Source organism: Euprymna scolopes, chromosome 14, assembly GCF_053919585.1.
Source record: "Euprymna scolopes isolate OS-2025 chromosome 14, ASM5391958v1, whole genome shotgun sequence".
NCBI classification, from domain to species: Eukaryota; Metazoa; Mollusca; class Cephalopoda; order Sepiida; family Sepiolidae; genus Euprymna; species Euprymna scolopes.
In genome coordinates, this window is record NC_136495.1 from 118,650,389 (window position 1) to 118,663,027 (window position 12,639).

The 12,639-nt window shown below is 38.0% G+C and overlaps 2 protein-coding genes across 4 annotated transcripts in view; one reads left to right on the forward strand and one right to left on the reverse strand.

Moving 5' to 3' along the window:
• Positions 1-12,639, forward strand: part of LOC145293243 (tetraspanin-9-like) — a 100,735-nt gene that overhangs the window by 78,530 nt on the left and 9,566 nt on the right. Inside the window, exon 7 of the mRNA XM_080139813.1 lies at positions 11,840-11,923. Within this exon, the coding sequence (XP_079995939.1) occupies positions 11,840-11,923 (84 nt within the window). The remainder of the gene's footprint in view (positions 1-11,839; positions 11,924-12,639) is intronic.
• LOC145293248 (histone-lysine N-methyltransferase SETMAR-like) overlaps positions 1-12,639 on the reverse strand; it is a 160,292-nt gene that overhangs the window by 52,390 nt on the left and 95,263 nt on the right. The gene's annotated exons all lie outside the window — the stretch shown is intronic.

Sequence of the window (12,639 nt, forward strand, 5' to 3'; positions counted from 1 at the left end):
TAGCTGGAAAAGTCTTCTCAATTATTAAATCATTTCTTTCTGATAGGTTCATAAGAGTAGTAGTTGAGGGGCAAAAATCAGAAGCTCACAGTATTAATGCCGGTGTCCCTCAGGGATCCATCCTGGGCCCAACTCTTTTCCTGATCTACATTAATGATCTTCCAAATCATATCCTTACATCATTTGTAGACATTTATGCTGACGACACTACCATTTATGGTACCACATCTAAGACAGTAAACGAGCAAGTTCTCTCCAATTCTCTCTCCTCTGATCTTGAGCACGTAGTACAATGGGGAAAGGAGTGGCTGGTTACTTTTAATCCATCTAAAACCAAGCTTCTCTCTTTACATCATCAACATTCTAATCCACATTTGTCATCAATTGAAATGAATGGCTCTCGTCTTCAGGAGGCCTCAAGTTTTGACAAGCTTCTGGGCTTGACCATTACTCCTGATCTTAAATGGAACACGTATATCAAATCTGTTGCCAAGGCCGCTGGAAAAATGGTGGGATCTTTCTATCGATCCAGTAGATATCTCACTGCTGATGCTATTCTCTACCTATATAAGAGCCAGGTACGTCCAAGGATGGAATACTGTTGCCACATCTGGGCAGGAGCTGCTAGAAAGGACTTGTCCTGCCTTGATAGAGTTCAAAATAGACTTCGTAGCCTCGTAGGAGATGTCCTTTTCTCCTCCTTGCAACCTCTATCTCACAGAAGAGATGTTGCGAGTTTGTCTCTGATGTATCGTTATTTTCATGGAAAGTGTTCAACTGAGCTTCAATCTTTGGTCCCCCCTCGCCAAACTTTCACAAGAAACACTCGTCTAGCTGTAAACACTATCAATAATTTCCCCCACTCTTTATCTGTGGCTAAACCTAAACGTAGATTCCATGAACAAAGCTTCTTTCTTAGAACTGCACGCCTGTGGAATTGTCTTCCGTTTTCCTGCTTTCCGGCTGACTACAATATGGTTGTGTTCAAGTCTAAAGTAAATAAGTTCTTGATGAGCCGTTCCATATAAGTTATTAAATTTACCAAATTTTCATTACTAATGATTACTATATTGACCAATTTCTACTGTACACTCTTTAACCCTTATCCTTGAGTGGCCTCTGGGCCTTGATAATGTGGTGATGCCTTTGTAAAAAAAAAAAAAAAAAAAAAAAAAAAAAAAAAAAATCATATTTCCAAGTTTAATAAAAGTTTTATATGTTTTTTTATTCAATTGTAAAGTTAAAGTATAGAATAATTACAAAACACCCTCCCCTCCCCATGTTAAGAATGTTTTTTTAAATAATAACGTTATCATTTCAGCACGGATCAATAAGTGCACTAGTACCGTGTTTATTTTCATTCCGTCAATCACATTTGGCAACTTCTGATATCTGGAATATTGCAGTGCCCAAGAATTTTACACCATATTTGTAAATCAGGGCAAGCGGTTTTTGATGGGACTACATTGCTTAAATAATATAGTCTTCCATTTTCTTTAATAGCAAATACAGTTCCATTCAGGTACACCATTTTTGATTTAATGGGGCTAAAGTTTATATTTGCGCCTTGCATAAGTGGTGGCTTGTACAGAAAATATATTTTGTTTAAATTTTGGGAACAGAGTCTATATTGTAGCACACAAGGCAGCAAGCCTATGGTAACATGTTCAACAGATAGAAAATTCTAGAAGATTTACTATGTTTATAGAAATTTAAAAAGGAATAAAAGAAAGGTCTTTCAAATGCTGGCAGTTAGAGAAGTTGAAGAAAACCGTCTCGCCCCATAAGAATATTTCTGTCCTGATGATAAAGTCCTTTTCAAGGTCTACAAAAACAACATTGCATTCTGGGAAGTAGGCATTATCAAACAAGAAATTGGCGAACTGGTCTATATCATCCAAGGACCAAAAAATACCTACAAACCCCATATGAAACAGCTCAGGAAATGACCCTGACCTAATCTTTTTTAATAAATTGGAGGAATCACTACAAAATACCTGCGACGAGCCAATAGACATAATATTTGATCACTTCAGTCTTGACACACCCCAAGTCTCTCTTGAAGTATAACGCTAGGTATAGAAAAAGAAAATTTATGCAATCACTCAACGTAAATCCCAAGAGGTAGAAGTATTAATGATTTTATTTATTTTTTCCTTTTTTTTTTTGTTAAAAAAACCCTTGGAAGGGTGTTGTGAGATTGAAACCTTCTGCATCATAGACTCTTCCAGTACTATATTACGATGTGAGATAATCCTGTCAGGAACTAGTATCATAATATTGTAGAATCAGCAGGAGTATTAGTAGTATGCAGTGCGTACAATTACTCATAATGGACACCTCTGCTTACGCTTTATCCTACTCTTGTAACCTTTTGCTTACACCTAATCTGTGTTCCGTGTTCACAAACATAGAATAGGGGCATGTGAGCGAGAAAAAGCAAAAATAGATATCAGGGAGATATTTGCTACAGTAGAACCGGCAGGTTTGGTTCTGATGATCTCAAAAGAAGGTTAAATCTGAATGGTAGAGACGTGTGCAGACAAGGAGATTTTACTGGCCATGTTGAAAGAATGGACGAGAGTTCTTGGATAAGAAGATGTAGAACAGTTGAGGTAGCAGGCTCGGTTCACAGAGGAAAGCCAAGGTGATGTAAAGAATATAAGTACAGCCGAGTTCTTCCTCCTTACAAGAATATGATTTGCTGTTTAAGCGATAAATACGGGGTGGAGGGGTTGTCGAAAGGTATGTCAAAGCCTAGTCAGATGATTTACTCGGATGCAGTAACTACTCAGCTACTTCAAACAAGAAAAACATGGGAATGAACTTGAGAGAAAAAAGGATAAAGGCTTGGCCAGAGATAGGTTAGTTTGAAAGTCAATTTCTAAAAGCTGCCTAACATATGCTAGCATGTAAAACAGACATTAAACCGATGATGATGATGACGACGACGATGAATCAAGATTAAAAATGTTACTTCAAACTTATATGTGACAAACTGATTAATAGATGGACCAAAACCATTATGGAGATGCATGGACACATTTAAAAATGCTATTACAAACTTAAATTGTGACAGGCTGAAACGAGAAGGGAGATGAGTAGCAAGATGTCCGTTCACATTACACCTGAACTTCTGCATGCCTGAAACGAGGAGGGAGATGAGTAGCAAGATGTCCATTCACATTACACCTGAACTTCTGCATGCCTGAAACGAGGAGGGAGATGAGTAGCAAGATGTCCGTTTACATTACACCTGAACTTCTGCATGCCTGAAACGAGAAGGGAGATGAGTAGCAAGATGTCCGTTTACATTACACCTGAACTTCTGCATGCCTGAAACGAGGAGGGAGATGAGTAGCAAGATGTCCATTCACATTACACCTGAACTTCTGCATGCCTGAAACGAGGAGGGAGATGAGTAGCAAGATGTCCATTCACATTACACCTGAACTTCTGCATGCCTGAAACGAGGAGGGAGATGAGTAGCAAGATGTCCGTTTACATTACACCTGAACTTCTGCATGCCTGAAACGAGAAGGGAGATGAGTAGCAAGATGTCCGTTTACATTACACCTGAACTTCTGCATGCCTGAAACGAGGAGGGGGCAGAGTTTTTTTTTATTTTTTATTTTTCTTTAGATGATGTTTCTAAGTTTTATGCATTTCCCAATTAGCTTAGTAGCCTGTGTCATATGAGGACATATTTTTCCCTTAAAATATGAAGAAATTAAAATTTCTTACACGAATGATATGGTTATCCAAATATAATAAACATAATAAACATAAAATATAATAAAAACATTTATTAATATAATTAAATATTATAATAATATAATAATACTTAAAATATTATATATTAATATAAAATGTCCGCAAAAGGCTTTTTTCAGGGGGGGCGCTCGATCGGGTCACTCCTTCTTAAAACTTTTTATATACTGTCTAAATCATAATATCTACGAGTTAAGAACAGGGGTCGCATGTATCTTTAATTTACCCGACTTTTACGCGCTATTTTTGAGATTTTTTTCGATCACTGTGTCTTTGTTTCGCTTTTCAGTATAAAAAAGCGAAACTGAATCATATCAGCAGTTCCCGGCACACCGGCCGGGAATGTCCAGAAGCGATGGACGTTTGGTCAATGTCGGTTTTCACCGTCATATCAGACAATTGCTTTCATTTGGACACTCCTCTAATAAAGGGGCAGCTGGTTTTTCCCCAACACGTTTAGGAAACAAAACCAGACAAAGTTCAAAAGAACTATCTTGCAGTAAAATTAAGTGTGTGGCGTGATGTTTGACCTCATTAAACAGAAACTTTTTAAGGATTTTATTTCACACATTCTTGCTTCTCTGCCATCGTAGTGTGGTGGGAAGTCATGAGCCTATTAACCTCAAGGGTTCGGGTTCGAGCCTAACTACCTACTAAAACTTTTTTTTTCTTTTGCATCTCTAAACACCCGGGTAATGCCAGGTACCCCCTGCTAGTTTATATATATAAAAGGCAAAACGCGCACAAGAGTTTTTGTATGCCCAAGAAAGGCTTTTTTTCAGGGGATTCTTGATGGGGGGTTTACTATCGCTTAGAACTTCTTATATACCCTGTAGATCATAATATATACGAATTGCAAATGCGCATCGCGGCTAGATTTATTTACAGCGAATTTTACACGATTCTTGCTATTTTGGCTCGTCTCGTGTTGATGCGGCTTTTTCGTATAAAAGTGAAAACTAATGAGCGGTTTCCAGAAAGCGATGGACGTTCGGCCAATGTTGGTTTTCACCGTCATATCAGACAATTGCTTTCATTTGGACACTCCCCTAATAAACAGGGGAGCTGGTTTTCCCCAATGCGTTGGGGAAACAAAACCAGACAAAGTCGGGTAAACAAACTCAAAAGAACTATCCCATTAAACACGCACTTAAAAACTGCAGGATAGTGTGATGTTTGACCTCAATTTGAACTCATCCACTTTTTAATCGCTATATTTAACGTCTTGCATTGCTTCCACCGATGTAGCACAGGTGTATGTAGTCAACCTATTGGCCTCAAGGCTCCGGGTTCAAGCTTACCTGCCACTAACGCCCCTTTTTTTTCATTTACACCTACAAATATTTTTTTTTTCCATTTTTTTGTTTTATTTTTGTAAGAAGTTTAACATCGTTTTTTTATATTTAAACAGGGTTAAGTTTCCTTTTTGTTCTGATTTACCTGCAAACACACACACCTACAAACACCCAGGCAACACCAGGCACCCCCTGCTAGTATAATATAATACAAAAATATTACTTTAAAATTTGAAGATAAAAACGTCTTTTTAAGTGTTTCCGGAGACTTCTAAAAATAGAACAGAAAAAGTATTCTTTTTTGTTGGTTTCTACAACCTTCTTCAGCAACAACTATAAATAGTTGGCCGAATGCTTCTGCTAATCAGCTATGTACAGGAACCGCTGTTGGAAGGGTCACAACAAGGTGACTGCAAAACACAGTCGTAACTCCTACTGGAAATGTCAGAGAAATGAAAAACTCTCGGTTGTAAAAGAGAAATCTGAATCCCAAGTCTTCCTCACCAAGAAAATGGATAATTTATGGCAAATATAGATTTTCTGAATCTTAGTTTGACCAAAGGCATTATATCTTCAGATATTATTTGTAATATAAATCTCACCTGTCTGTTTGAATGTATATATGTATGTATGTCTGCCTAAAACTTTCAACAGAGGCGATGGATTTTCATGAGATCGGTATCGTTTTGAAGCTCGACCCTTCGGACAATAAATGTAAAAAAATTGGCCAAAAACATTAATTCCTTCACCTTAAACTAGGTACTTTCCTTTCTTTTTTATTCAATCTGCACCCCAAACAAGGCACAGTGCCACTTTGAAGTAGGTTGTTACTATTGGGGACATAAGTTGCAGGAATATTATGAAGGGAGATGAGTAGCAAGATGTTTGTTCACATTACACTTGAACTTCTGAATGCCAGTACAGTTGAGAAAGCAGAATCCCGGAAGGGAGTTTCAAAGTCTAGCAGTTCTGGGGAAGAAACTATTGGAGTAGAAGGTTTTCTTACACCTAGGGATCTCTACTGTGAAGGGGTGGGATTTAGTTGCTTGTCGGGTTTGTCGAGTATTCACATCGCAAGGGTACAAGCACTTGTAGTTTGTCAGAGCATTCACAATTAAAATACTTGTAGAACAGGCAGAGGGATGCAACATTTCGTTGATGGGACAAAGACTGAAGCTTAGATGACAGTTCAGGACCTATCAGGTTGGCAACTCTCTTTTGAACCCTGTCAAGAAGTGAGAGACAAGTAGCAGATGCAAGAGCTCAAATGTGACAGCCGTACTCCATACATGGGCGAATGGTGGCCTTATAGAGGTACAGGATACTTTCAAGCGTAAGTAGCTTTCTAGCATGGTAGTGAGAGCCCACCTTCTTCGCAACAGCCTTGGCAATGCTCTCAATGTATCTATTCCAGTTCATGTTCCCTGTAAACATTAGGTCGAGGAGTTTAAAGGAAGGTCTTTCGGGTAATATGTTCTTGGCCATTGCTATTGGTGGTAGAGAAGGTTTCTTGTAGTTATTGAAGGAAACAAGCTGTTTTGGTTGGCAGCATTGAATGTGACCATCCATTTTTGTCCCCATTCTACTACAAATTGGAGGTCATTCCTTAGTGTTTCTGCCATTTCCTTAGATATGTGTTCATTTGTTTTCCCCTCGTGCATGTTATAGAGAGTGGTGTCATCAGCAAATATACCCATCTCAGAAACAATTTTATCAGGGAGATCATTTATGAATATCAGGAATAATAAAGGTCCGAGGATAGACCCCAGAGGTACTCCCATATTTATATCATATTGTTTAGATGTACGACCATTGAGGACAACCTGGATTTTTCTCTTACTTAAGAAGGATTTAATTACATTATGTATTCTTCTAGTGATACAATATGATCTAATTTTCCTTAGAAGACCATCGTGCCATAGTCAAAAGCTTTAAATATATCGAGGGCTACTGCTCTACCCTCCCCTGTTTTGTCCAGTGAACGGTATATGCATTCAGAGATTACAGTTAGGATATCTGCTGTGGAACGGGCTTGCCTAAATCCATATTGATTGCCAGTCAGGAGTTTAGTAGCTGTAAGGTGATGGACTAGAGCTTGATTAAGGACTCAAATATTTTGGTGAAAAGCGAGAGAAGGCTAATGGGGCGATAATTTAATGGGTCAGTTCTTTCGTCGCCAGAATTCTTGAAAACTGGTACCACAAAAACAGTTTTCCATCAGTCAGGAAAGCTAGATTTGTTAAAGCATTTGTTGTAAAGTTTGGAGAGAACTGGAGCAACCTCAGCGGTGCATTTTTTTAACAGCACAGCCGGGATAAGACCGGGTCCACATGCTTTTGAGGTGTCTAGGTTTTTTATGATACTATGTGCCTGAGAAGGGGTGATTTTCAAATCATCTAGCGTGGCATCTGTCCACAAAGGAAAGTCAGGGAGGGAGAGGTATGCTGGGTCCAATGTGGAGCTTGAGGCAAACTGGCTGGCGAGCAGGTTAGCCTTCTCGGTTGCCGTGCAAACAACTCCATCGTTGACTGCCTATTATTTACTACACTGTTGTAGATTTTCCAAAAATCACCAGTTCCTAATTTCTGTGCTTTGATATGTTTTCTGGTGGTTTCAGTATATTCTGTCTTAGCTGTTGCTATTTCTCTCTTACAATTACCTCTAGCTTCTGTATACTTTTGTCTGTTTGATCTGGACTGTTGGTTGAATCTGCGGTACGCATGTCGCCTTTGCGGAATGGCAGCTGCATAAGTGGAAGTAAACCATTGGGGAGAGTGGAGCTTGCTATAGAATTTCCATGTAGGAACATATGCTTCAATTGCAATTTTGAACCATTCAGTGGTCTCATTTGTGCACTGTTTAGCTGGAAAAGAAAAGATATTTCCTCATGGAGCATCTCTGATTAGATCCCTCATGGTTTCCCAGTCAGCCTTTTTGTAATACCTCGTTGTTTTGAGCAGTGAGTCTTCAGTTTTGGATTGAGAATTAAGGGCGATATCTACCATTATCACAGCATGATCAGCATTCCTGAGTGGGCTGTGGGCATTCGTTATACAATTTTCGGGAACTGTGGTCAGAAATAGATCTCAAACTGAGGTATGCTGATCTTGCTGGTCTTGGAAACGTGTCGGAAATGTAACCGTCTGTGATAGAGAATGAGATATAGAGAAGCTGTGTGTTGTGCTACTAGCTACGTCTGTGTAAGTAGAGAACCCAAGCCAGTTACTGTGGTGAACATTGAAGTCACCAAATACATGTACTTGTGCGCTAGTATCAAGAGAGAGTGCTATATCTATGCTGTCAAAGACTTTGCTTATTAGAGTACTGTCCTGGGTTGAAGAGTAGCGGTAGAGAAAATACAAGTTGCATGTTTAGTCTGAAGCACATAAAGGGCTGGTCGTCTGATTCTAGTTTTGTTTCTCTAGTCAAGGGGAGGGTGTTACGAATATAGACTCCAAGCCCGTGCATATGTCTGAGTCCTTATGGCAAAGTGGGAGATAACCAGGCATGTTAAAGTGGTTAGAGGGAATGGAGGAGCGGAGGCTAGTTTCAGTTAATGCTATGATATCTGGGGTGTTTACAAGGAGAAATGATTCAACATCAGCTAAGTTAGTTTTAAGCCCACAGATATTCGTAAATGCAAGCCTCAAGGGAGGAGGCAGGTTGGTTTTCTTTGAGTTTGGTCCTGGTTTGAACGTGATTTTAGATTGAACTGTCATTTCATTTTATTTGATTTAAAGGTTTTAGTTAGGTTGAGTAGGGGTTGCTGGACAGTTGGTGCAGAATATCAGACATGCAATAAAGTAGACCATCAGATGTCTCCTCACCTATAGGATTGTGGGCTCAGGAAAGCCCACCAGGAATGAATGCAGGGTCCCTTTCCATGCGCAACATGGCACTACAAACATCCCAATATTATACAACTGTTGATGGAGCAGCCGTTCTAAGTGTTACCAAAGAGTTAGGGTTCCAGTACTATCAGTCAGACACAGCAGCCAGAAACTGTCAATTCAGTACCCTCAACCCATCAAACAAAAGTCAGCCCAGTCCAACTGTACCGGCATATATGGTACTGTAGCACCCCACAGTGTCCAGGTTAGGGGGATGGGATGTGGTGGGAGTGGGGAAAACGGCGTTCATTGCTCTAGTCAGGAAACAAGGTCGACCACTGGGTGATTCTGTTGAGTCCTGTGATAGCACCTCTACGCCTGGCTAATAGGCAAAGAAGTATGAAAGCAGGGTGATAGACAGTGTCTATCTCCTCCATAAGCAGTTTTGGTTTGCCAACCGGTAATTTGTTTGAGTCACCAGTTTTAGGAAGGTTGTCGTCCGGGACTGAAGAGGCCTCCCTCTCCTAGGTTTAGCTTCAGAGTTTTCCTTCTCCTAGACAGATGACCTGGGAAGATCTACAGGTCCATCACCACCGAGAGGGTTCACCTCACACCTGGGTCCTAAACCAGGTATTTCTGTGACCCCGCATGGGTAGTTAATGTTAATTGGTTATTTAGTAGGTTATATATCTGTCATTTAGTAGGTTATATATTTGTTATTTAGTAGGTTATATATCTACTGAAAAGTTACACTCCTCAAAGTGATTGAAAAGGACATTGCTTTGCTTTCCATTTTCATTGTTAATCGAAGAGGGGATAAGTAGGAATTCATGCGGTAGAAGCAATCAAATTTGTAACAGGATTAGTTTGAGAGAGGGGGAGTTAATGTATGGTTTAGATATAGTTTATATGTTAGTTTAGGATAACATGTTTAAATATGATTACCTTGATATTAGGAATTAAAATTTGGTGCCCAAACTCTGATTATTAAGACGACATAAAGATAAGGTGTATGCTCAATATCAATACAAGTAATAATATTTGATTTGGAGTACAGTTTAGCACAAATATAACTGGAAAATGTATAAGTTATGGTGTATTCTGTAGGTATAATCTATATATATATAAAAGGCAAAATGTGTGTACGTATGTATGTTCTCTTTTTGTGTATGTCTGCAAAAGGCTTTTTTCGCCGTGATTCTCGGTCGGCTCGCTCATTCTGAAGACTTTTTATATTGCATCTAAATCATAATAACTACGACTTAACAACAAGGGTCATGCGTGTATTTAATTTGCCCGACTTTGATGATCTTGCCACGTCTTGAAAAGCGAATGATCTAGCTTGCAGCGCAAAACTAGGTCAGATATCACGCCACTTCCTCGTACCTGTTTATTTTGCTTTATAAACCTTCACATAACTCCCTTATCAGTTCCTCTCCATCGTGGCCAAGATGGTTAGGTGTCTGGCTTTTTTCCCCTTTTGTTTCCACCTTCGCGTCAAGACTTCGGGGTTCAATCCCACCTTCCCACTAAAACTTTTTTTTTTTAACACACACACCTCCAAAGACCCAGGCAACGCCGGGTACCTCCCCCCTAGTTAAGCATAAATGGTATGTTTTCAGTAGATACGAAGGTATGGAATTTTAGATGTTAAGTATGTTTGTTGTCTTCAGACTTCCAATGAAGGAAGATAGCTTAACCTTACTTTAAGAGTCCGGAAGTTTGTATTTTGTAAAATAATAATGAGTAACAGTTCAGTTTTTATGTATTAATTATTGTAATACTATCTCCTATCAAAGGGAAAGAGACAGAGGATTGCTATTTATTATAGATCACTTTAACTCTATGTATAAGACAACGGTTAGTAAGTATCTACTTTAAAGCTTAGCTATGGGATAAGAATATACTCATAAGCATGTCTTAGTAGAAATCTTTAGAGGTTAATGTGTAACGATTACAGAAAAGCCAGTCTATTGAGCGTTGAGAGTTAAAGCGCCTCTAAGTTAAGTGCAATGGGTTTGGGTTTAATGGCAGCTTGGGAGATAGAACAGTTGGTTAGTGATCAAGAGAGAGGGTTTAAATAACAGAGTACAGTATAATTACATGTTATGTTATAGAGTTTTGGGTAGAGTTTAGAGAGAAAAAAAAAAGGTTTGGCATGCAAAACAGACAAAGGCAGTGGTCTTGGAGGTAAAGTATCTATAGGAGAAAATTGGATATATGTAGCATACTAGCAGCGGTATTTTTATGGTTTTGAGAGAAATCATAGGTACATAGTGTGGGGGCTTATTGATCTAGTCCATAATTTATGCCAGGCACAAAGCATCTCAAGAGAATCTGATATTGTAACTGCGCCTGTCTAATTTTTTTTTTTAAGTAGCTTGAGTAGAGTATGAGTATTATTATTAGCATAAGGATGGAATGAAAGTTTTTCGCCAATATTTTCGAAAGTTATCCCCTCTTTTCGATTGTCTAGCCTTAATTTAAACCTATGTCACTTCCGGTTTGGCGATGGTCGCAACAGCAAAGATGTCACCTTTTTTTTTACATTCTTTTCCTTCTTTATGGTACGGGTTTGAGTATGCCTGCCTGCCTACTACCAATTTTTTTTTTTTTTTTTTTTTCTCAACACACACCTCCAAACACCCGGGCAACGTCAGGCGCCCAGGCTAGTTAAATCTAAATATTATATTCAAAGCAAAACTCGAATTTAAAACTGAATTATTTCCCTTTGACTATTTTTGCCTGTAAATAATTTTTGTTTGTTTTTCTTTGTTTTTCAATAAACTTTTTTTTTTCTCCACTCTCTTTTTCTTTTAAATCTGAATATATATGATTACTGTGTTTTACCTCATAGCTCAACACAATAGCATAACACTCTGTTGCTAACTGTTTTATGACCATGCTTTAATAAAGTATAAAATATTTATTTATTTATTGTAGCCGTGCATGGATAAACTAGAAGATTGGATCAATGAAAATCTTTACCTGCTTGGTGTAACTGCAGTTGTGATTGGTATACTACAGGTAATATGTCTTTTTATATATAATGAGTCGTCACTTATCAAGGCTAAATATCATTCGAGGATAAGGGTCAATGAGAATGAAAGGTTAATGAACCTCATAAGAGAATTGATGATGTTTAATGAAATTAAATAAGTTTAGTTACTTGTGGGCATGGTATGACACAAATCTGTTGACACTGGATATGTTGTAATCTGTAAGTGTTTAGTGTTGAATGAGTGAAATTGACGTATATATATATATATATATATATATATATATATATATATATATATATATATATATTCCATCATATTTTCCCTTTTGGCAATGGTTTCAACCATTTGTTTGATTAAAAATTCGATAATATGCGTAAACGCTTACTTTCTTAAGTGGTCTTATGATTTTGGCCAGGATTACATATATATATATATATATATATATATATATTAGTGATGGGATGATTCCAATATTTTTCCTGATTCCGATACAATTACCGATTCCATACGAAATTCCCAATTCTGATACAAGTGTTATTTTGTCCCTATTACTGTAAAAACATATCTAAAATGTGCATATACTTTCTCAAACGTAAAACACCCACTTGTGAGGGGATGATCTGTAGATTTTACTCTTACTGGAAGTTTAAATCAAAAAATATTTATTATTTTAGTATTACTACAAGCAGTGGAAGATATTTCTTAAACCAAAATCAAATAAAAAAGATAATTTAAGGAATC